The 26,293-nt window shown below is 35.7% G+C and overlaps 2 protein-coding genes across 6 annotated transcripts in view; one reads left to right on the top strand and one right to left on the bottom strand.

The window, feature by feature from the left end:
* The window catches only part of LOC113229375, a 32,430-nt gene extending 15,302 nt beyond the window's left edge, over positions 1–17,128 (top strand). The window contains exons 6-15 of one of the 2 annotated variants that reach the window (XM_026462933.1): positions 2,236–2,409; positions 3,163–3,285; positions 3,620–3,706; positions 4,347–4,544; positions 6,209–6,439; positions 7,499–7,533; positions 8,148–8,223; positions 10,611–10,763; positions 13,233–13,469; positions 15,356–17,128. In XM_026462933.1, the coding sequence (XP_026318718.1) occupies positions 2,236–2,409; positions 3,163–3,285; positions 3,620–3,706; positions 4,347–4,544; positions 6,209–6,439; positions 7,499–7,533; positions 8,148–8,223; positions 10,611–10,763; positions 13,233–13,469; positions 15,356–15,835 (1,794 nt within the window). In that variant the 3' untranslated portion in view covers positions 15,836–17,128. The remainder of the gene's footprint in view (positions 1–2,235; positions 2,410–3,162; positions 3,286–3,619; positions 3,707–4,346; positions 4,545–6,208; positions 6,440–7,498; positions 7,534–8,147; positions 8,224–10,610; positions 10,764–13,232; positions 13,470–15,355) is intronic. The other variant, XM_026462934.1, reaches the window with a different exon arrangement.
* Positions 17,129–17,740: 612 nt separating this feature from the next.
* The window catches only part of LOC113229833 (protein TANC2), a 268,124-nt gene continuing 259,571 nt past the window's right edge, over positions 17,741–26,293 (bottom strand). The window contains exons 4-16 of one of the 4 annotated variants that reach the window (XM_026463516.1): positions 24,679–24,854; positions 24,305–24,425; positions 23,871–24,002; positions 23,520–23,651; positions 23,235–23,440; positions 21,671–23,117; positions 21,344–21,591; positions 20,786–21,071; positions 20,566–20,676; positions 20,319–20,476; positions 20,154–20,233; positions 19,589–19,823; positions 17,741–18,757 (exon numbers count right to left, since the gene is read on the bottom strand). In XM_026463516.1, coding sequence (XP_026319301.1) covers positions 18,464–18,757; positions 19,589–19,823; positions 20,154–20,233; positions 20,319–20,476; positions 20,566–20,676; positions 20,786–21,071; positions 21,344–21,591; positions 21,671–23,117; positions 23,235–23,440; positions 23,520–23,651; positions 23,871–24,002; positions 24,305–24,425; positions 24,679–24,854 — 3,626 coding nt within the window. In that variant the 3' untranslated portion in view covers positions 17,741–18,463. Of the gene's footprint in view, positions 18,758–19,588; positions 19,824–20,153; positions 20,234–20,318; positions 20,477–20,565; positions 20,677–20,785; positions 21,072–21,343; positions 21,592–21,670; positions 23,118–23,234; positions 23,441–23,519; positions 23,652–23,870; positions 24,003–24,280; positions 24,426–24,678; positions 24,855–26,293 lie in introns of all 4 variants that reach the window. The other 3 variants (XM_026463515.1, XM_026463517.1, XM_026463518.1) reach the window with 3 other exon arrangements.

The raw sequence follows: 26,293 nt of genomic DNA on the forward strand, positions 1-26,293 counted from the left end.
TGTGGAAGGTCGTTAATGTACAGAAGGAACAATAATGGACCTAGGACGCTACCTTGGGGAATTCCAGCATTAGTTGTTTTACCGTGTGATCTAAAGGTTTGTTTTTTTATTATGCTATTATATTTGTTTTTTCTGAGTCCGTCTATTTCTGTGTATTGTGTTCTATTTTTTAAGTAGCTTTCTAACCAATGAATGGCTGTTCCCCGAATACCGTAAAAGTCAAGCTTTTGTAAGAGTTTGGAATGATTGACAAAGTCGAAGGCTTTACTCATATCCAGAAAAACTGACATCACAGGCGTAGAGACGTTCATGCTTTCCGTTATAATGCGCGAGAATTCAAAACATGCAAGAGTTGTTGAGCTGTGTTTTCGAAATCCAAATTGAGAATGGTTTAAAATTTTATGTTTGTCTAAAAATGAGTTAAGTCTGGTATGTAGAGCTCTTTCAAATATTTTGGATAGAGTAGGGATTAATGTAATTGGCCTATAATTACTGGGGGTCTCTTTATCGCCTTTCTTAAAAAGGGGTTTGGTTATAGATCGTAAAAGTACTTAAATATAGTAAAAAAACATATAAATATACCTACTGTGTGCGTTTATAGTTATATGTAACGTAACAAATAATTAACATAAGTTCCAATGAACTGCAGGCAAAACCAGTATTTTCAGTTATTTCAATTTAATATGATATCCACACTTCCTCGATTTTTTTTACATTTCACACCTTTGGTGTTTTAAGGCCACATCTGCCATCAGGACTGAGGTTTAAATATTCTACGAACGAAATTAGTTGATCACATTTTTATTTCTTAAATATTATAGGAGTTAGGAAATTTCACATGTACCTAATAGTTTCATTCTCACATAAAAATTATAGGATTAATTCGTATTAATTATTAATACGAAGTTCGAACACTTAGAAAAAATTCCTTCGATCCGGCTGGATTCCAGCCAACGTCTTCCAGCAAACCGTGTCAGACGCTATGCCAACTAAGTAACGGAACAAACTAGCGGACCTTACGAATTTTTTTATGTGCTTCTTACAGATCTTTGTTTTTGATTTTTTTTTCCGTAGCGCCATCTGTGAGAAATCTATAAAAGCTTTTCTTCAATCAGCCAGGTACCTTTACAGCTACCACCAGCTGACGAGAGATGTCGCCTTAATAGTTGTAATTTTTAGGTTTAGTTAGTTTAGTCAACAGTTGGCATAGCGTCTGACACGGTTTGCTGGAAGACGTTGGTACGAATCCAGGCGGATCGAATTTTTTCTAAGTGTTCAGTCTTTGTATTAATAATTATTACAAAGTAGTGGAGTACTTTCACAAAAATAATTGAATATCATGGTGGTCAAACATCGTGACATTCAATAAACGTAAAAATTTGTTCATATTATACTTCGCTTGAAAATAGTAGTTTATGTAACTATTACATAATGAAACGCATTACAAGACCAAGGTGGGTTTGGGCTGGGGTTCATAAAAACATCACATGAGTGTTTTAATGCCTAATTATGTACAGTTACATACACTGCTTTATCTACACACAAATTAAAAGCTCTCTGTGATGTGTTCAGGAACCGCACGTTACGACTGGCGAAATGGCGGCAAATAAAAACTTTTGTCACGCATGTCACACAACCGTAGTTTTTATTTAATTCATCTTAGACTATGGATTCCATCCTCTAAGTAAATCATAGACAAACTAGAGTCGGCTCCAACTATCATATCGTTCGATATCAAGTAACGTGTGAAATTTGTCAAAATTGTTTGCTGTAATTGACATTTCATTTTGAATAAAACTTCATCTCGACTGATATTAGAATTGAGGTCGAATCAAATTGTTTTGTTTTTCAGAGATGTTCGAAATTATGTATGTAATAATTACATATATAATAATGTAATAGTAACATCGAACTCGACATTATTATGTAGCACTAATAACATTTTCACAGATAAGTTATTTGTTCTAAGAAAACAGTTTATCTTTATGCTGGTCGTAATTTGCGGCTTTTCAACACATCATAGAGGGATAATGATATGTGTGTATAATAAAAGTTTTTTTAAGTATGATCTCATGCGACTGTATTAAAACAAGGGAGCGAAGTAATTATTTTCTTTATGAGCTTGGTAAACTATACGAAAGAATTGGCTGATTGGGGCATTGTGCAAGGGACAAGAAAGAAGGAGGAGAAGTTAATTAGTTGAAGACGCACTCAAAGAATTTTCTTTCTTCACAGTACTTCAATACAAAATGCTGCGACCTGCCACCCTTATTCAACATTGCGGACCTCGCGACTTGTGGATTTTCCACCATTATCAATTACTACAAGCATCCTCCACGTCAGACTACTTCCGCTACTACTATCACCTTACTTGATAATGTTAAGAGCAAGGTGGCAGAACCTTCTTCCGTAAGTAACTTATTGTTTTTTTTATAAAACACAGACCACTTTCCAATAGTCTGCTTTTTCTCTATTATGGCATATCTTTGTTGAATACAAAACATTGTTTTTTTTTGGAATATGTAGAGACGGGATGAACAAGTCGTGATCCTGATGCTCAGAGCTTTAAATCGCAAAGGTCTGAGGGGCACTGCCACTGAGACCGTCGCCCTGAGACATAAGTTGACAAGTCCCATGCGCCTGTATATTCACATTTACATTACTGCTTGGCGGCAGCATTAGGTAAGTGGCAGCTTTCCTGGATGAGCTCTTTCATCAGGAGCTCTAAAACTGAAATTGTCCTTGTCGAAATGCAACAATGTTTAAAAAAATAATAATTACAATTTCTTTGAAAGAAACTCTGTAGAATTAATTAATTGTTTAATGGTTTCAGTCGGGTAAAAAAGATTTCGGCATTTTATTTATTTTTATTACACTAATAAAATACCTACCTTATATATTAGCATACATAATATTATAACAAAACACTATTTATTTATCGGAATACAGTTATGCTTACATTCTGGTGGGTAGCAGAAATAGATAAGGTTAAGTTAAGCAGTATTTTCCTGGACGAATTTTTTTACAAGGAGTTCTATTTTTTTTCGTGGGGACATCATCCTAAGATACCTGTTGCTTGGCTGCTCCCTCAGCGGAGAGGTTATTTATAAGGCCGGAGTTCTACCGGCTAAAACCCGACGGTTGCCTTCTCGGGTGCTCTAGTGGAAGGGGTCCGGAATCGACATTGCGCATCGGTACCCCCCAGCACGCGGGAAAACTCCTCACGACGAAGCGGGTCACATCGTCCTTTTCGTGTCTGCCAAACTTATCCGATCAGCTGCCAAGGTACTGTTATTCATCTAAGCTAACATTCTCAGCGTTCTTAAATATTGAGTGACACTCAAAGAACGAACACTAAAGGAGCACTCATTATGAAAGAGGTCGCGCGCCAAGCAGTCATTTGTACATTACTGCGTTTCGGTTTTGAAGGGTAATTGGTGCATTATGTTTCTGGATGACGGTCGCAGTTACAGTGCTTCTCAGATCTTGAGTGGCACTGGAACTCTTAGGGGTAAGCGCGTCGCTTACTGAACAAAGTTGCTTAGTCGCGTTAGGTTGTATAAAATAGGTTTGTTTTTTATATTTATTTATGAAATTTATGTTTGACTTTTTTTTTCAGAACGTCAAACATGTATCGATAGAAGGTAACAAAAATTCTGTGCATATGTTGAATATCAGTGACCTGAAAGATTTTAGCTTCAGTAGTGTAAGTATCGTATAAAATATAATTTGTTTAGTAGTGTAGAGCTGCTTGTTATTGAGTTCGCCCAGGGCAAGTACTGCCAACATATCTATTTCTGTCTATGAGTAGTTATGTGAACGTGGGATTACAAATCATAGGCGTAAAATTTCACAAAAACAATTGAATATCATGGTGGTCAAACATTGTGACATTCAATAAATTTAAAATTAACAATTATTAAAGCAACATCTCTTGTTAGCTGCTGGTAGCTGTAAAGTTACGTGGCTGAGTGAAGAAAAACTTTCATAGATTTCTCACAGATGGCGCTACGGCAAAAAGTCATTAAAAACCAAAAACAACGATCTGCAACAAGCACGTACAAAAATTCGTAAGGTCCGCTAGTTTGTTTAGCGGCTTAGTTGGCATAGCGTCAGACACGGTTTGTTGGAAGACGTTGGTTCGAAACTATTCACATCCAAAAAGGAAACAGCCGGTAAAAGATTGCATTAAGGGATGTAATGATCCTCTTCGGGTATAACACAAATAAGTTATAACCTATGGAACGACTATAACAAAATTTATTTATATTGTTGGCTACTGTCTTTCCTCGACTTCACTTATACGATCTTTTTGTCCAGTATTATTATGTTGTTATACGTTTCAGGAACAGGAAGATCCTCTGAACTGCTGCAACATGGACAACTTTATCGACCCCGCCTGGAGATCGGAATGTGGCTTCGAACTTAAATATTCAAACGACGAAAGACTGATTATTGTTAATAGAACTCTTGTACCACCCAGCACTACTCCAGCTCCACCTACTAAACTTAGAGTTAATGATATTAAAGTGTTACCTCTGTCAGTAAGTAGTTTTTCATACTATCATAATTAGATTAATTTTATTATACTTACTATCAAACATACATTTTTTTGTTAGGCCGTACAGTCTCAATGTAGGTGCAATATACATTGAGGTCAATGAATACATAATATTTTTTTACATGACATTTATTTCATTAGACAATAAGTTAAAATATGCAAGTAAGGTACAATAAAATCTTAACTACTAGAAATTAAAGCTAAGATTAAATTATACGAACAAAATTGGGTCCCCGCGGCAAGGTGCCCAAGATTTTTGTAGCGTTCCCCCTTTGTTAATGCGTTGGGCAAGGGTTTCCCATACAATCTATTAATTTTTTCGGATATGTAGAGATGAATTATTTCTTGTACCATAAATGTAATATGTTTACGTGACATACATAGTTACACATTAAGTTACTGTACAACGCTGATTTCGACGCTGATACTGGGGCATAAGAATCATTTTCCATCACTCTAAGCAAAGCTGAAATTTTTATAAAGAATTTGCCAAATAGCCGCGGGGACGTTTACAGTAGGATAAAATTTTCAGGTGGGCGATTTTGATGCTATTTTTTGCACATAATAAGTAGCTGTTACTTCAAAGAGTGTTTTTCAAAAACGTAGTAGAATTATGTCAAGAAACGAACCAATTAACTAATAATAATAATTGTAAAACTCCAATAAGTTTGGAATACTTTTATTCTTTGGATACCTCACACGTAAGTTGTTGTAAGTCAAAATACCACTTTTTGCTTTTTAACTTAAATATATTATCCTTTTTTTTATGTATGTTTTGGGTTCCATGTTCGCAGGGAAATAACGTTAAGTGATTTCTTTACTTTATATATGGTACGAACAATATACATAAAAAGGATGTATTTAAGATTAAAATATGTCTGAGGTATCGGTTAAAACATTGATTAAAGATAATTGTTACATAACAGGTTTGTGTTAAGGCTGTTATCCCGGGAAACTTGGTATAGAAAATTTCGAAAGTCTCGGCATTTTTTTTGGATTTTCGAGACTAGAGCCTGATGTTTTCAGTCTTGGGAATACCCATAGAATACTGGAGTTTTTGAGACATCCAGTCACTTAATTAAATAGTATTGAGAAATCTACTAAATCTGAAACTCATTCATCATCATCATTCATCAGTATTTTTTTTATTCCGATTGCATGTACGTGGCAACAATGTAGAGTGAGCTTAGTATAATCTGTGGAGATTGAAGTGCGATAGTAATAAAACCAGGTCCTCTCTGTCTGAAACCAATGGTTCTGAAACAAAACTTAACGCCCTTTTGTTTGTTTCTTACATGTCCACTATAAAACTGAGAGAAATGACTCATAAATATTTTTTTATTTGATAATACTATACATTACTAAAAAATACATAACAGTTAGCGATTACAATATTAGATTTAAAGCAAATGGCACAACATGCCTCATTACAAACTGTTTAACAAATAATAGGAATGACAAAAAAAAATCAAAAATAAAGATAAGAAAAACACAAAAAAAAAATCATATAACGAATAATAATATGTGCTGTTACGGAATCCGTCATCCACTCAGCATATTGTCGTCACACTGAAGGTGCTACAACGCTGTTTTATAGTACCTAGATCTGGTAATAGAAATTAACATAAAGTATTATTTCTCTTCTAGTGTGAAAAAGAAATCTGCATCTTCCGTCGATTAGACATTGTATCCGAATCAGGCGCTGTCAATAGAGATGCATTTATGAAACTTTTGGACAATATAACTAAGAACCAACCAGAGTGGGACAAAGCTAAAGCTCGGGTGCTCACAAAGTGTTTGCACAAACCTGTGAGGAGCTATACTTACGATTGTAAAATTAATAAGGTTTTAGCTTGTACGTTTGATGTTCTTTCTGAGGTAAGCATAATACGATTAATAGTTGTTAGTATCATTGACTTACAAATAAATGGACAACGGGTCTAATAAAAAAACCACGAAAAAAATGTCCCAAGTCAACCTATTTAAACGTAGTGACATGTAAAGGAATATGAAAAAGCTAAAACGTTGAATTTAAATTGTAATCATCGCAGTACTGTCTAATTTTGCTTGCTTTGCTGTCAGAAGAAACAAACGAAGACTAAAGCGTGAATGACGCTCTGTATACCATTTTAACGCCCTATAAGTTCGGACACTTTTTAGCGCGGACCCGACGTCCATATAATTGTAAGTCAATGGTTAGTATAGTCTAACGCTTATCAATGTGGATGGGGTGGTAATGAGGAGTATACGAAACCAGACAAACGCTACTCAAAGAATTTATGAAACAAGTTCCACAATTTACGGAAGGAAGAAAACAACCGCCACGATATAATGACAAAACATGTTATAAAAAAGCTGGCGAAAACTATATAATTTTGTTAGTAACATTTTGGGTAATTCATTATAAAAAAATAGAGATATTCCATGCAGTCTGATGACTATGTGTGTGTAGATTACAACCCTGGTTCGTACTTAAAATATGGGTTTGATATTATAGGTCCAGTTTTTGATAATAATAATGATAATAACGCACACTCTCAACGTAACGCGCAAACTCATGAGAGAACTAAATGTAGGTCATACAAATATTTCTTCCGGCCCGGGAATGAACCTGGGACCTCTGCGTGGCAGTTCGGCATGGTAACCGTTTGGCCACGAAGGCAGTTAAAGTTGATGTTATTCACATGATGAAAAGTGAGTATCTCTGCCTAAACACCGCAGAAGTGTTGCCAATCGTAGAATACATGATCTCCTATGTTTGAGCTGGCACTCCTGTCGAAAGGCATATTCGAGACTGAAAAATCTGGAATATAGCAATAATGCCTGGTAGTAGAAACAGTATTGAAGTATAGCTTTTAGTTATTACAGTACGAATATTAATCTTTATGGAGACGTGTAACGTGTGACTTTATTTACGTTCTTGTCTGCTGTTTTCAGAACTGCCCTAATGCTACCAAGGATGACCCATGCAAGTAAGTCTAGCTTTAAGACTTTAAGAAATTAAGAACGTCATGTTATTTTATTCTTCAATAAATGAATGAATGCCTTTACTACTCATTAAGAAGTTAAAGGTTTCTTATCACTCTTTTTTTCCCTATATTTTTAACCAGTTACATGCTATGAACGAGTTGATTGGCACGCGGTAGTAGACTCGTTTAAGAAATTAAAAACAGCTTACATTTTTATTAAATGTTAGAATGTTTTAAGACCATAATATTCAATTATTTTTGGGAAATTACTCCTAAAAAGTTAAAAAGCTAAATAGTCGTCGAAAACCAAATACATAGCACATAGAAATTCGTGAGGTCCGTTGGTTCGTTCCGTAGGCTAGTTTGCATAGCGTCTTGCACGGTTTGCTAGGAGACATTTCGAATTGAGTCCGGCCGGACTAATTTTTTTCTAAGTGTTCGATCTTTGTATTCATAATTATAAAAATATCTTTTTTTAGTTTAATACACTAAGCAAATTGTCCTCAAAATTACCAAATTCATTAAACACTCAATAATGAATAGGAAATTACAGGAATTGCTCTACAAATTTTGCTATAACCGGATATCGAAGCGATAAAAAGGAATTTACTTTTCAGACACATTTCCAGAAATCTTTCAGCGATATCTCATGATAATATGACCTGCCAGATTAGTTCATCAAAATATGGACCCGTAAGTATATTATATAAAAATTTGGTAACCTCAAAATATTTTTGCTTAAAATTGCTCTAGAATCGCTTTAGCGTAAATCAGTGGATAATTATTGCCCGATTTAGGGTTAACCCAAAATCTATGAATGAATGAATGAATGTTCACTTTTTGTACAAAGCGATGTAATAGCTGATATAGGTTTTTTATTTGTCAGTTATTGAATAACCCGGAACTAAGGCCAAATCTGCAAAGTTACAACTTTTCAGGAGAGGTTAAAATATTTTACGAGAGAAATTGACGTTAGTCGATGACTTTTTTATGCCTAAATATGACAGTTAAAAAAAGTCACATTATACGATTGACTTACAAATAATTGGACGACGTGTCTAATACAAAACCCACGAAAAAAATGTCCCAAGTCAACCTATTTAAACGTAGTGACATGTAAAGGAATATGAAAAAGCTAAAACGTTGAATTTAAATTGTAATGTCATCGCAGTACTGTCTAATTTTGCTTGTTTCGCTGTCAGTCGAACAAATGAAGACTAAATCGTGAATGACGCTCTGTATACGATTCTAACGTCCTATAAGTTCGGATACTTTTTAGCGCGGACCCGACGTCCATATAATTGTAAGTCAATGCATTATACGTAATCTGTTTCATTTGGTGTGACGTTTTAAGTAATTAATAGATTCTGGCGTTACTTTGCGGAAGTCCATGTTAATAAAAGTGGAAATAATTCAATTTGATACTCCTCGAACCCCGTGACGGTTGAATCGTGCAAAATAGCTGCGCTTATGTCATTGACTTACAATTATATGGACGTCGGGTCCGCCCTAAAAAGTGTCCGAACTTATAGGGCGTTAAAATCGTATGCAGAGCGTCATTCACGCTTTAGTCTTCGTTTGTTCGACTGACAGCGAAGCTAGCAAAATTAGACAGCTGCGATGACATTACAATTTAAATTCAACGTTTTAGCTTTTTCATATTCCTTTACATGTCACTACGTTTAAATAGGTTGACTTGGGACATTTTTTTCGTGGTTTTTGTATTAGATCCGTCGTCCATTTATTTGTAAGTGGCTTATGTTGAATATTTTTCTCATGCAGTTAATTTTATCAGCATAAAATTAATAACACAAACGCAACTACAGTCACAAATACCACCACCAAAAAATGTACCCGACACGTGTTTCGCGTCTCCACAAGTCATCCTCAGGGGCTGGTGATTGTTCGACGCTCGACCAAAGAATGAGCTCGTTCAGAACGGTTGGTATATTTATACCCCGCTATCTCAGTGTTACTATTGTTGAAACTCTAACATACCCGTAATAGAGGTGATTAAGCAATATTCAATAGTTAATTTATTATAAATACAACCCCTGCTGTTATACCTAATTATTTCCATTTGTTCTAAAACACCCAGACATAGTTCTTTTTTGAAAAAAATGTAAGATTTCATAAGAATTGGAATCCGGTAAAATATGATTTGTTTCTAATAAATGTTTAGCGAAATTGGACCTGTCTGGGAGCTTATGCCTAAACGAAGAAACATGCTCTTTATATTTAGTTATAAATTTACGCCCTGTTTGACTTATATATACACTGTTAAGTAGTATTTTCCAGAATATACATGTCTATTCTGGAAAATGAATGAAAGATGAGATGGAAGATGAGCATATTTTGAATTATATTGTGCAGAGGATGAGATACAGCAGATCTTGACGCGTGATTAATTGATGCTTTAGGTATTATACCAAGGGTATTTGTAGATGTAAAACTTATTTAAAGATAAGAACCTGTTTTAGAACGGCATACTGACTTTTGTTGGAACTGTATCGATATAACAATTTACTTGACAAAACTTTGTTATGCCACGATATTGCGTTACAAAGTTTTGATTAACTGAGAACAGCTAGGTTTCTTTCATGCCAGCGCCTTAAAAAAACTAAAAGAACTTACCATGTAACATATCGCACTGCTAATACTATAGTGTATTAACTCAAATTGTGAATTTATTCGGTATGGTTGAAAAACGATTCGTGAAAGATGATTATAATTTATGTATAGGTTAAAATTGATTAGACACCTGAACAGTTTCCTATTTGACAAATAGAAGTATATTTAAAAATAAGTGAAAAATAATTTCATATTTTTGAGTAAGGACTGTTTGTCCTGAACTAGCTCACAAAACGTTTGTCTCATTCTAGGTTAAGTAGATATATTTTAATGGTTTCTTACAATATTCTAATGACAGCTTTATTGACATGTAGAGAAACAAATTTTACGTTCAGAAATGGTATAATCTTGAATTTAAAATTTTTTGAGTTATAACACTACTGTAATAGTAGCGCGGTATGTCCTTTTTTAACACTGTTCTACAATTTATTTGATCTGAAAACTTTCAGAAAAATCGTCGTCTGTTGTGTGAACTTCCAAGTTTTGTGAATTACACGATTCTAAAAGAATGCGGTGTAAATACATTCTACCGAACCGAGATGGAACCAATAGTGCCAAAATACAGAAGTCTAAATCGCGGTTGGTGTTCTTCGTGTGTTACGGTAAGTGACAAACAGCTTTTAATGGTGGTTTCTTTTTTAATCGACTTCAAAAAAGGAGGAGGTTCTCAATTCGAATGTATGTTTTTTTTGTATGTATGTAACGCGATAACTCCAGCTTTTGAGAATCGATTTTGATGATTCTTTTTTTTGTTGGAAAGAGGGTACCTCAGGAATGATCTCATTTAAATTTGAGGAAAATATTCCACCTCTAAGGGTGGCAAACTAGGGGATGAATGACTTTTGAGGTCGGTTTTTTAGTATTCTGTACTGTTTTTTTTATGATGTCAAGTGACCGGACGAGCAAGTCGTGAATCTGGTGGTAATCGACACGCCTGTCCGTAACAGTTGCATTGCCACTCAAAGCTTTAAAAGTCGATACAAAATGGCGTTGGTTGATTCCGCATAGGACGAAAGTGTTGAATTAAATACTTTGGAAAAGATATATAGTAAAATTGAAAATTTATACTGAGTAGCTTACAAACATGATTCCCAGAAATTTTCACGATACAATAAGAACACAAACGTACTTCGAAATTTTACAAATAAACCACTGCATTGATTAGGTACTTTACATATACCAACATCTAGTATATAACCAGAAATAGAGACGAAATAAGGACCTTATATTCCTGGTAACACATTAGCGATACAGGTCTTATAATTATCAACTTTCGTTTGCACTGACGTATAGACAGGCCAACTACTGACCAGTGTGTACGTCTTCGTATATTCCAAAAAATATTCTGTATTTATTGTAATAAAGATAGTATCTGTAATAATGCCGTGCTGTTCTATTCGGTGGCGTGGGAAAAACAGCAAAACATCTAATTACAAAACAAACGGAATCACATTTCGTCGGTAATTAATATTATATATGTAATTTTGCAATTTTCGTCCATTATAGCAAAGCCCAAGTTAACTGGTTAATTTGAAGTGAAACAGTTGACGACACCCGTCAATTGTTTCGAACTCGGGCTAGCCAATCGGAGCGCAGTTGTCACGGTAATGATATGGCAGAATAGTTTTCAAACAAATTAAATGACATTTTTTCTCTATTTCTGGTTACATACTCGATGTATACCAATGATGTTTTTTATATCAACTGACCTTAATAGAACACGTATAGTACCTATGAGATATGCATTTTTCAAATGGCCTATTCCACTAGACCCTACCAGGTATCCCCCCTGGTGGTTATAAGTAGATTTTTTTCCACTTTTTCCTACCATACCATCACTGGTTGGCATAAGTGGAATTTAATTTTCCCTTATCCTTAAAAGTTTCCCACCCACGCAAGGTTAGGAGTCACTACACTTACCGGACACGGAATCGCATTAAGCCGGTCAGAAAAAGCTTTATGTGCATGTTAAAAAAAGACGTTTCGCGTTTCGTTTTCGCCGGGACCGCTCTTATAGATAGATAACACGTTTATTCAGCACAAATACAAACAGAAACAAAACATTTACAATCACTTCACAGAGTATAACATAAAAGCATTTAGAATATTCATTATTAATTTTATACACATTAATATAAAACACATACTGCGAGAAAAACAAATACTATGAGAAAAACAAACAAATACTATAAGAACTGATAAAATTTTAATGTACATACCTACTACTACTACTACTGTTTGACTACAGTTTTTGCTGAAAAGGCCCTGACTCAGCATAAATACTGTAGACCGAGAGAAGTCAAACAGTGCTGGTTTTCTGCCAGTACCATATGGTGAGCGATCGCAGCCCATTAAGCCATACCTAACTCTAAATACTATACATTATATATATATCAAGCAAAAGTGTAAGATGTAAAACAAATAATGTAAATAGTGTAAGTAATGAAGGTAAGCAATATAAATAATAATGTAAGTTTACAAACATAATATTAAATTATAACAATAGCCACCAAATATGAACATATATAGGTACGGAAATATAGGTTTACAGATATCAAACGCATTGATTAGGGAAATATCTATGTAGCGAGACACATCTGCTCTGACAAAAGATGTTTTTTGTATTCACGCTTAAATCGTTTTTTGATTTTGATTGATGTCACGCAATGGAGGAGGAATATCATTCCAGCACTTGCTGGCGCGATACCTGAAACCGCCGTGAAAAGCACTCGTTCTGTGTTTTGGGATATTAATAACATTTTTAGAAACGAATCGGAACATATCCCTCCTAACACGTTGTGACCAATTAATTTTGTGGTATAGATAATCAGGTTTCCGGGTTTCAACTATATCAAACATTAGGCTGGCCAAATATAGCTTCTGACGGGCCTCCATTTTCAGAATGCCGAATTTATTTAGATAGGGCGTGATGGCTTATTACATGGACGCAAAGTTTTTTCTGACTGGTTTAATGCCATTCTAGGCCGATAAATATGGTGACTCCCTTTTTTTCAATTAGATTATCATAAAATGTTTTTACTGCTGATTTATATGTTCTCTTTATGTTTCAGTGCAAAGAATTGACGCATTCTACGAAATGTCTTCTCAATAAAATGGATGTTCTAAGCAAATATAACTTCATAGACTATTTTAAGATGAAGGATCAAATTCGTCGGTTTACGTCGAATAATGAAGACTGGTCCACATTCACCGATATATATCTCAGCAGATTTACATCTATGCTTTTGTATGAAGAATATTGCAGTTCGCCGAAGAAACTTTTAAATATTATTGACGTTATGCTATCTGTAAGTACGAGTATGTGTGTCATAAATATGTTTAGTTTTATGTGAGGTTAGGGTAGACATTGGATGTTGCACCAGAAGGGGACCGATCCCGCTCGGTGGTGGCGTACCTTCGCGGCTGCGGGCTATCGGAATGGGGGCTCCATTCGTCAGTAAGTTTGGCAGCCGTGAGGAGGACAACGGGGCCGTGTGGCCTGCTTCGTCATGAGGTGGGGGAGGGTAGGACGTACACATCCCAGGTGCTAGGAGGGTTCCGGTGCGCAAAGCCGTTCCCGAATCCCTCCCACCACATCACCCGTGAAGGTTGACTGGATGTCGAAAGCGGGGGATCGATTTCAGTAGCTCCTGATGGAAAATATCAGCACTCAGCTTAGCTCGATGCTTCTACTATCTTAAAACAACGCTTTTTAAAGCTTATAGTCAATCTCTTTACTCGAGCAGTCTGTGAGTTAGGTATACGAAACGAGCTATTAACGCCCTGCGCGTGCAATATAATAATGCATTTAGAATGCTGATAGGACTGCCAACCTGGTGTAGTGCATCGGGTATGTTTGCGGTGGTTCACACGGATAGCTTCCAGGCCATCAAGCGCAAAAAGATTGTCTCGCTGATGAGTAACGAGAGGCTCAGTACTAACAGCATTCTAAATGCTACAGCGGGAAGATATAATTGTCCTATCCTGAAACATTGGATAGTGCAAGTTAAGGGCGTAGTCCAGTTTAAAATATAATTAAGTTGCACTGATTATTACTAACCTTGATATAAGTTCTTTTACTAACATGCTATGGATATTTTATGGTCCGAAATAAAAAATTATTATTATCATAAGATTGGCTAAAGGTTGAGGAAGAGATACAACCTAGAACTCTATATTTTTATGCGGTTATCTTTAATGTAATTAAGGATACCAACGTATGGTGGTCGTGGCGTGCCTCACCCGACTACGACATTGAGCGGAGGCACCTAAGACGGTAAGAGAACCTGTAGTTTCCCAATTTGCACAGAAGCAAGGCACTGAGGGAGTTACAGTAGATACAATTCCCACATAACTTTCCTAATCTTCCTTAAAATATCTGGTATCTTTGGAAGATTGAGAGCTTTAACAAAAATCATAATTTAAGTTAAAATAAACGGCTAAAAAAACTATTATTCGTGCCTGCAATAATTTAAGTGTTATTAGGATATATATATTTATAACGCTGCGTTAATGGTCGGTTGAATTTGTGTACGCGATACGCACTACACAAATTTAACTTAATTCATAGTATTGTATCTGATGAACAGAAAAATTAAATAATTATTATTCAATTAAATTATTAGTGGAAATTCGTAAACGGCATTTGAATATTCATATTATATAACTGTACCACTAATTAGACCGTGAATTTGTCTACGTATATATATGTATATGTCTAAAACGTAAAAAAAAAGAGTAAACCTCCGTAATATGAAGCAATTTTATATGGGATTTTTTTTAAACCCCAAATTAGTCATTGTTAAAACAAATACCTAATTCTGGTTCTATGATATTTAAAAGTTCGTACAAAAGTGTTACTCCCATTAAAAACTGTAACATATGGGGAAAAAATCTTGTTACATTTCGGGTTATTAAAATTAACTATAGTCAAAATCTAACTTTATCTATCCGAAACACGTTGGAATAGGCAAAGTATAGGTACCTTTCTAAATTTCTAATAATACATAACCTGGAATGTTTAAAAAAAATCATATTTTTACTTATACCTTTTCCCATATACTCTAGTATTGCAACGTAAATACTTCAAAATATAGAAAAAAAAACAATACTATAACTTCAATTACAATAAATTCTATATAATCTGCTCGTTCCGATTTATGATGATTAATTACGGTATAATTATTTTTTTCAGACTTGCCCCTTATCACGTAGAAAAGACACACAGACATGCAACAAAATATTCGAAGACATAATCAAAACTCCCCGTCGAACAATAAAAAAACACAAAGAAATGTTGGGCCATTTCGAACCACGAATGGAGTACCCGTTACCAGCGTACCATTCATCCCGCCTGGACTGGCAACACGATCGACCAGCATTTACTGTTAAAAAGCAAGTTCATAAGAATCCCTTACACGATTTTGGTATTTTAAATTCGAAAAACGCACCTCCTGTAACAATTATCGATGTTAAACCGCGTGAGGCCAATGATTATGATAATAGAAAGCCTTCAGTTATTTTACCAGTTTATTTAAGATCAGACAAAATTCATGGAAGTCTGAGTAAGTGGCCCAATGATGGCATTTTGAGGAGCGCCGATCCCTATGGTTTGCATAAGCAGATTCTTGCAGCCCAAAATAAAACTGACATTACTAATTCAACAAACTCATAAAGTAGTCGTTTTAATATAAGTATCTAATAAATCGTGAAATATACAATGTTTTTAAACTTTCATTTAGTTTATTTATTTATTTATATTAAGAATTGATTAACGTAGGTACTTTAATGTTGCTGCAAATGTAATTGTGAACATGTGTTTTTAAAGCCTTTTGTGCCTGTTGTTACCGGGCGAGTGAAAGAATTATAATATTAATGTGTGACACCTTTAACGCGTCATTTGCACGTATATTGGCGGCTCCACACGCTTGCCATTTACCGATAGCCCCAAATGTCTACGAACGCTTGGCAAATTAGGTGAGACAAACTTCAGCACCCTCACGCCTGCAAACGCGCAGCTGTGCTGCAGAGAAGATAGAATAGCGGACGTCGAATTTGTGTCTCCTATTACGGCTTGACCTATTTTTATTACAAAAAGAAGCAAGATGAAAGGAATTGTGCGTCTGCTACTTTTTGTCTTTATGGTACTTCCTTATGCTTCGAATTCCAAATGCAAGGTTTTGCTTGGTAGCACTCCAGAAATAATAAATTACTCTCATTTGACCAGTCATCTATTTTCCAAATTTATAACCACGGAAAGCTTCAGGCTCCTAGATTATAATAGTTTTTTTAAAATTCTTTCCGCTAAGGAAAAGGCAAAGGTTTAAAACTTAAAAAAAAAGGTTTAAAAATGTATGAAGACAGTACAGCGTCATTTTAAATATTATACGCCATATCCATCAACCCAACGTAGCAGAAAAGAAACATTTGTCGACACTTCTCAACCAATACTAACTAGCACAAATGTGTGGATACATGGTAAGCGCTTGCCGCAAGCTTCCTTTGATTTATGCGCAAAATCGGACATTTGAACGGGTCGGCGACAAACACATGCAAGCTCGCATAAGCCAATACAAAAGTTAGGTATGCGTGTGGAGCCGGCATAAAGTATGCCGCGTGCAATGGTTTCAATTGGTCGTCTCTGGTAATGAGCCAGCCAATTGCTACAGCCAGTTGGCAACACGTGTAAATAAAGGTTATTTATATATGTTTTTATCTTAGATCAAATACATTAAGACATTAACTCCAGAGATATTTATTTATGTTTATATGTTAGATTCTTTTTGCTGATCTAAGAGATTAGACTTTAGGAACCGTTTGATACATGTAACTCATTTTTTGATAATTTTGTGGATTGGATCGTTTTTGCTTGACTACTATTACTAGTTATGAAATATCATCGAGTATATAACCAGAAATAGAGACGAAATAAGGGCCATAAATTCCTGGTAACACATTAGCGATACAGCTCTTATAAATATCAACTCTCGTTTGCACTGAAACATAGGCAGGCCAACTACTGACCTGTGTCGGAGTGTACGGAGACGTACCCGTATATTCCAAAAAATACTTTGTTTTTTTTTTGCAAAAAGATATATATCTCTAACAATGCCGTTCTATTCGGTGGTGTGGGAAAAACAGCAAAACATCTAATTACAAAACAAACGGAATAACATTTCATCGGTAATTAAATATTAAATATGTAATTTTGCAATTTCGACCATAATAGCAAAGTTCAAGTTAACTGGTCGCTTTGAAGTGAAACAGTTGACGACACCCGTCAATTGTTTCGAACTCTAGCGTCTAGCCAATCGGAGCGCAGTTGTCACAGCAATGATATGGCAGAATAGTTTTCAAACAAATTAAATGACATTTCGTCTCTATTTCTGGTTATATACTCGATGTGAAAAATAAAACAACAGTTTCGAAGCATATCAAAAATATTATAATAATAATATTATTATGTACTGTCACAGTAACTATTGTACTTATTACAATAATAGTATAAATATAACCTTACTTATAAGTAATTTGTTTTGCTTTGTTTGCATTGTCACCAATTTTCTGTCAGTCTTATTTTTGAAAATTTCCGATTACAAATGCAAATGTTATTGTAGTAGTTGCATTTTGAAATACCCAAATAAATAAATTCAATTTAAATGCCATACTTAAACCACTCATTATATTTTTCGTATATATACTAACATCCAACACAAAAATACACAAAAAACGTAATCATGCCTTTATGCACATAATTAGAATACTTAGTCTTAATATTTAAGAAAGTATAATATTTTCAATAAATTATAATAAAGCAAGATGGGCACATGAGTTTAACTCAAAAAAAACTTACAAGTTAAATGTAACAACAATGAATACAAATAAAAACTTATTCTATGTAGAATTTTGAAATAAAAGGCACCCAATTAAATTTTCGTATTACGTACTTACTATGCTTATATAATTATAGGATACTTCTAAATTAATTTAAGTAAAATAAAAGAAATCAAAGCGTTCAGTAAATGGCAAGCAACTATACAAGATATTGTTTATTCGAGTCTAAATCATAAAGAACACTTTACACTGTTTACTGAAGTTTATAGAAATAAAGGATTACATTATTTACATAAAACACAACTCTCATTTCATCACATATAAATAAAAATACTTGATACTATAACAAGTTACAAACGAGAAGTATTTCAGAATGCATACGTTATGAATAGCAAAATATTATTTATCAGAGAAATCATAAATCACAATACAAAAGCAACACTTATACAAACAATAGCCTCTACATACTCTAAGGCATGTTCAAACTGATCGTGTCAAAGTTTCGTATTGATCTGTTATCGCCGTTTAAGCTGTGGGATCCAGCATTGATCCTTGTAAGAATCTCTTGTTGTAAGGATTTTAGCGTCCTTACAGCGGATATGTCGTTTGGCGGGGCCAATAATAAGGCTCTTCTAGCGTGGGGCAGAGCTTCAGATGGCTTGTTGAGGTTAAGAATTGCTCGAGCCATGGCATATGCGCATTCGAAGGCATTCGGACGCAGTACTGAAGCACGAGCTGCGAGATCGAGCGCTTCCGACGGTTCCTGTAATAAACAAGTATACTAAAGTTATTATACTTCCTGTTAAATGCACTACTCAATTTAAATGAATAACTGTAACATGATTGAGGCATGCAAAAACCGAGTGATTTTAGAAACCGGTTTTTTCGGATATTTTTTATTGTCACTCAAATAATTCTTTAAAAGTGCCAGAAAACTGAACTAAGGACTAAGTCGCTAAAACGGCGACACTGTCCGGGAAGGAAAAAATCAAGCCACAAATTTTTTTAAAGTTGCTATTGCTATACTGCTCGCGCAGGCACATCTCGCTCACTTTTCGCTAAACAAAGGTTACCTGCTCTTGTGTATAAATAGTTAGCGTTTATTTATCATTATGAATCATAATACGATGGTATTATGAGTTACAAATTTACGTTTTAATAGTTTTAAGACAAAGTTGCAAACCCGAATTTTCCTTAGCTGAAAACCGGGCTCCAAAATGGACAGTTAATCGGTTTTTTCGGTTAACCGAGTAACCGGTTTGCATGCCCTAAACATGATACATCTACATACATGATAGTTCGTCAAGTTTACCAAAGGTTGCGAACCTTTTTACTCGACATGTAGGTTTCATCGCGATATTTTACTTTACCACCAGAGATTGCTACAAAAATTTAAAAAATGTACGTAACTTAAAGTCATCGGTACAAGCCAAAGGGATTCGAACCGTCGATCTTTCAATTGAAAAAGAATTATTCTTCTACTGAGCTGCTACGCTTACCACAATTTTCAAATATTTACTAATATATTGCTCACCTCACAAAACATGAGGAAGCATATCGAAATATCCGTTAAATTCAACGTGTTGGGACTTACATTCAACTTCCTCTTGCACCGTGACAAGTTCAGCAATAAATTGGTCTTCAATTGTACAAAAGCAGACACGTGCTCATGAGGTACCGGCTGAGTACTCGGGGTAGTCACGCCTTCATCGCTGATGAGAGGGTTGATCTTCTTAAGTGCATAACTGTAGCGATGTGCGGCTTCTGATGGCCTGTTCTTACGGTAGAGCATATTCCCGTCTTCAAGGAGCTTGTTGAGTAGTATCAGCCTGGAACGAATGGTAAAGTAGTTAATACACGTTTTATTCTAACATTTTTTCCGCTCAATGAAAAGCAACAAGCAGGAATCTACTAAAAACAGGGAATTAAATACGATTTTGAGGTCCAAATTCAATTGGTTTACAAGTCAGGCGATTAAGTTGCCCTATTATACTAATAGAATCAAGACGAGTACTGATATTTCTGTTACTTCTCCGTAGAATAAAAATGTACGAAAATATAATCCATAATGTACAAACAAGAAAGCGAGAGAAATGGGAAAAGTTATTTATTACCTTTGTCAGGATTAACATGGATTGATGAAAGGGGTATCTACTTACATAAATTCTGGTTTGCCTGATGCCATGACCCATGTAGTTGGTCCTAATTTCGCACCTTTTCTCAAGAAACAATTGACTACCTGTAATAATAATCCAGTCTTTATTAAGAAGCCTGTGTATATTGCCATTGTTTGACTTAACAGTATAAGTTTTAAATATACTTACGGGAACATTTCGTTGTCCGATAGCTCTGTCTAGAGGTCTAAGGCCGCTGTGGTCCACTCTTTCCAAAGATGCACCTCTTTCAAGGAGAATTTCCACCAAGTCTGCCGGTCCGCCACATGCTAGTCCTAAAGGAGTTCTTCCACTTCCATCGGGTTGATCTAAAATTAGCACCGTACGAATTGTTGAACTAAAAGACACATAGATTCTGATAGATAAATTGAAACAAACCACAGAAAGCGAAAGTTACCAATAGTAGCTCCTTTATCCAGTAGCGATATCACAGTCTGTATTCTTGTTCGTAGTGCAGCCCAACCTAAAGCTGTTATTCCGTCTGAATCAATTGCATCAGGGTCAGCACCTGTAATAGTAAAGTTTACTTTTAAAGCCCATTAATAAAAATCTTTCGTTTGATTTGAATGTAACATGAATAAACTGATTTTGTACCTATCTGAAAAAATAATACCAACCATGAGCCAGCAATATCTCGATAACATCAGTATGACCTTCAGCTGCAGCTAAGATCAGGGGATTTTTCCCTCCAGAACCCATAACATCAGCCCCAGAATCCAAAAGTCGCAGTACAAGAGCTGTTCTACCATTCTTTGCGGCCAAAGCTAGGGGAGACATTTGTCTGGCATTGAGAGAGTAGGGGGTAGCTCCTCGAATGAGAAGCGCATCAGCGATTGCAGCGTTTCCAGTGGAACACGCTGCTGTTAATGCTGTTTCGCCGGTCACTGGACAGATTCCATCCGGCTGAAAAGGATAAACAAATACATAACGTAAGAAACTTTAGTAAGAGTACTAGTAAATATCTCTACTAGATTGGAAATGAATAACGTCAACTACAGAGATTTACAATATTAAAGAAGTATCCTGATTATCGCAAATGCATTGCTGGCTGAGGAAAAATTGATAGGCCAGTGGCATCTACACAGATAGGTTCAGTATAAAGAACCGCCAGTAAAATCATCATCGTATGTTTTTTAGGACGTTTCTATGGTTATAAATTCATTAGCATTACTTACAATTAGTTCAGCTGTATCTAATAGGTATTCCACAATATCTAAGTGACCATTTTGTGCTGCTGCTATCAGCGCATGTCTTGACCCTGGCACAAGTTGTTCAATACTGCCTTCGTCGATGTCTATTGAATTTCTGTCATCTCTACCAGTCTGACATCCTAGCAAATAAATAACTGTGTCACGATGGCCGTTCTTAGCGGCATGTACCAAAGGCGTTTGTTCAGCTGTGTCGGTGTGACTCAAAGACGATCCTGAAAAAATAAGTTACGATCAGTCCGATATAATAAGATACTGGGAGTCTTGAATTATATATTTTTTAAATTTTCTAACCTGCTGCTATAAGTCTTCTTGCAACATCAGTGTGTCCTCTTTGACAGGCCAGGGATAACGCCGAACATCCTTGAGAATTGGTCATTTCCAAATCTGCTCCAAATTCGATCAGTAGTCCAACCATTGCCAAAATACCTTGGTATGAATACATACAGAGTAGTGGAGCATTTCCAAGGCATTCGGTTATTTGATTGGGGGATCCACCCGCAAGTAACATCAGTCTTGACACTTTTACATTAGGCGTGTAAATATTTCTTAGATTTGCAATAGAACCACCTACGCTAGCTGAGCTCGAAGCAACCATCATTGCTTGAAGATCTCTTGGACAAAGTCCTAATTGCGCTGGTCCCATGTTTCTGTACATGTGAGCTTTCAAAATGTGATGGCCTAGTTCCATTGTCTTTTCAGAATCCAACGGCGCTTGTACCCTTGATAATCTGAATGCAATGCCGCAGTGACCGGCCCTCAAATCGCAAAGGAATTTTGAACTTTCATTGTCATCTCGTCTTATCAGCCATTCCCTGAACGATGGATGGAAGAACATGTAGGTGTTATCGATTCTCTTCACCAGAAAGTCGGTCAGGCTTTCGAATCTGTGACAGAACTCATCCCAGGGTAAGAAAGTGTCCACCAGAAGGGAGTTTACCGAGTAGTATATTTCTACCAAAGTCAGTGGGTATAAAGCTGCCAAGCAAACGCTTAAAATGTGAGTTACTTTCTCAAAGGATTGGACTGTAGGGAATCGTAAATTAAATTGAAGCAGGAATATTTGGGCCAAAGATATCGGGACCACTTTATAATTTGTGGATTTCACAACTATGTGACTCCGTTCGAGAAGGTCCAATATTAATTTTAGGAACAAAAATGACCCTTGACTCAAATGGAGAACGTATTGCGCAAATTTCATAACTGAGTTGTGAGCTCCTTCTGACTTTCCTGTTGAACACTTGATGTTTGTCTCAATGATTGGTGCTGCTTGCAGTCTCGTACTGAAATATTCTAGTAAGTCTTTATGAACATTGTCTGAATCATCCAAACTCAACCTCGTATAAGGAAGCTGTTTCGCGATTTCTAAGAACTGTGTTCTCACTGTTGCCACAACTTTCAACCATACAGGCATTTCAGCCACGTGTCTTGCTAAGAAAGACGCAATAGTGTATCCGTGATCTGGTCTGTGGTACTCGGCTTCACAAAGACCATCTACCAGAATTATGCTGTTAGAAGGATCTATGCTACCGTTTCTCCTCAAGATAATCAAAGGCTCAATAATTCCCCTCATGAAAGCTAGATCAGAATCTGCAATGCATTCCTTCAGAGACAAACAAGCTAGTAAATGCGGTTCGCTAAGTAGATATTCTCTGTAAGCTTGGAGACGTGGTGCCTGGCAAAGTTGCGCTGCCAGGGAATGGACGAACTCTCCAACCAGACACGTACTGTTGTTATCGGCCTGAAATGTTCAAAGAATCTTATTAATATTAGCATAAACTTTTAGTACTAGTACCTTTAGTACATTGTCATTTTTATTGATTAACAAAATCTAAACACGTAATTAAAGAATTTTTACCTGACAGAAATGATAAGCAACGACATTAGATGCTAGCTGTGTCAGCATTCCAGCAGTGATTTCTTCAGGTAGCACTTCTCGAATGTCACATTGTTCTCTGAGTTCTTCGTATTCATAATTTCGTTTTCGCCCAAAGCAGGAGTATTCAACAAGCTGCAGAATAAATGCTGTTTTACCAGTTCCTGGGCTTCCGGTTATTAAAATACCTGAAACAGAAAATGCTTTTCTGTACACCATCTTGATTTTTTCGAAAGTTTTAATTCAATATAAAAATGTGGTACTAACCTGAAGAGCTGGATTCCAAAGCTTTATCCATATCTCTCATTAGCCAATGTCTTCCGGAAAACCATGTTTGATTGTCCGTCGATGGAACTTCGAAGAAAAGGGGTCGTAGTGTTAATTGTGGCGATGGATGTACTGTGAAAGTTAAAATTAACTATTATTATCGAGTAATTAGGTTTTCACGAGTGGGTTTTGGATTTTTTTCAGATTTAAAATGGCGTGTATCATTTTGAATAAACCAACGTTTCGGGCTCGTTGTAGGTACCAGGGTCACAGCTGACTATTGTGAGTCCAAACCGGATAAGTGATGCTATTATCAATATACTTTTATGAATACAATAGATTTTCGCTTACCTTTTTTGATTTCGGTTGAAGTCGAAGATTGCTTGCTGTTAACTCTAGCAGAACGTCTGGCAGCAGTTTTCCTGTTTTTGAAAAACCCGCTGGACATTCGAGTTAACTCTTCTGATCTCCCATTTTGGAGAGCTAAAATGTAAATGATAAAATCTTATATTAATATACTGCTGCTCGAGAGACTGTGGCTGGGTTCAGAATTTAAATTGTTAATTTTAATAGTTTTCATTAGCACTGAAATGTTTTGCATGGATCTACATGTTCTCGATTGTGTATTGCTGTTGGAAACCTTTAGATTCCATATTCTACATTATTATTCTGCGGCAAACGACTCATTGCTGTAGGCGCAAAAGACACCGCCTCATTAATGAGTGAGCCACTTTTAAGGTCTTCCAAGTCTAAGAACTCACTGTTAACAGTATGTCGTCTACTACCAGGGCTCGAAGAGGAACAGTTGCTGACTGCAGACAGAGACATTGAAGCAAGAGAGCCAAGAGAGTCCCGTCCCAGGGGAGTCGCTGCTTCCACTTCTGAAGAGCCAGTGAGGGTTGAGACCTGAAAAGATAAAAAAACTATTTTTAAAAATCTAAAATTGAACTTTGAAATAATCAAAGCACTATGTAGAAAAATTGACACAAATTGACGGTTATTTTTTTTTTAATAAAACGGGAATAAGAGGCGGCTCAATCATTAATAAAATATACTGACAGTTGAAGAAATATTGTTTAGCGGGTTCTATTTTTACCAACTTGGTAGAGATAAAACATTTCGGGATCGTTTTATTAATGACGAAAACATATTTACTCACGGGGCTAGTATTATGCGAAGCCAAAGTGTGTGCGTCCAGAGAAGCAAGAGACGTGCAGCTATCCCTAGCTTTGTTTCGAGCACCGCGCCGCTCGCCGAGTAAAAGTCCCAGTCGCATGTGCAGGTCATTTTGCCTGCGTGACTCGTAACCTTGCTTGATGTGACCGCCTTCATCATCTGAAAAATTTTCAATAATGTTTGGTTAAGTTTAGTGATTAAATACATTTAGTTTTCAAGATGAAGTGGAATCTTCATTTTTTGCTCATCGCTTATTTTATCTCGAAGTATCTTTATTTCGAATCGAATTTAACGGAGATTTCACTACATCTTAGTGATAGTAAAAGAAACTGGCGAGATTATTACTAAATCACGACAAAAATCAGGCTAGATGTTGTATGTGCAAAGAAATCAAATGCATTCAACAATTCAGTGCTACATGCTTAGCCTAGATTTCATAAAAAAACAAACCAGCATAGCTGTAAAATGTCGCCATGCATTTACGTGCTACATCGTGTTTATTATATATTTACGACACGTAATAAGCAAAAATGCCGAATCATCGCTGCTGTTTTTGACGTTTGTTGTTGATTATTTCGGGTGCTACGGTTTCTACTTAATTACAATGGGTATAATTTTTCAGGTCCCGTCAAGTTCTTAATCAGTCTATTGATGGCGATTAAGGAGTCTAAAAAAGCCGTTATTGTTTGTAACGACTACTATAATAACTATAATAAAGAATATGCTTCGTGATTATAAACATAAATTATTAACTTATATTATAGTGTAAATTAATCATTTGTGTTTTTATCAGAATACATTATAAATTGTGAAAAAATATGGATGCTACACCTTCAGAAGCTGCACAAGTTGCATACCTTTCGAGTGATCGCTTGTTTTACTAATAAAAACGACATTGCGCAGGAATCACACACTCATTTTAAAGATCAATAGATGCTGAATGTTAACTGTTGCAAATTGGTCAATGTCTACTAATCTAATACCATAAATAACATGAAACATAAAAAAATGCGGTAATTCCATTGACTTACAAATAAATTGTAAGTCAATGGGTAATTCGGTATTTTTGCTCCGAAGTGTATGTCTATGGTTGATTGCGTGTATATCGAAAGCTTTCTAGAATAGCGGCCAGTTTTAAAAGCACTTGTTCCATCAGGAAGATAATTTTAAAAATCTGATTCGTATCTGGTGTGCAAAGTCGACTACTTACCGGCTCATTGACGTCACGTGATTATTTCAATCAATGGAAAATGAATCATATTCACAAACAAATTTTGCACATATTTAAGACAACTGTGTAAGAAATCGGAGAAAAATACAAGTATTTTAATTTGGGACACTTCTTGAAAAGCAGTGACATTACATATACAATGCAAAATACAACAGAAAAGTTGCCAACAATGTACTCCATACAAAAAGAAATACACACATGGTAACCACATAAGAAGTAAAAACGAAAACTTAATTTCCACATACATGTAATATTTTCTAAGACAATGCTAACTCAGTATACAAACCAATAAAATAAAAGTTGCATTGCTAGGAACGTGTTTGTACTCGAATACACAAAAATAATCCTTCGCTTCATGAATTTGCAT

Source organism: Hyposmocoma kahamanoa, unplaced genomic scaffold (assembly GCF_003589595.1).
Source record: "Hyposmocoma kahamanoa isolate Upper Pololo Valley unplaced genomic scaffold, ASM358959v1 62, whole genome shotgun sequence".
NCBI lineage: Eukaryota > Metazoa > Arthropoda > Insecta > Lepidoptera > Cosmopterigidae > Hyposmocoma > Hyposmocoma kahamanoa.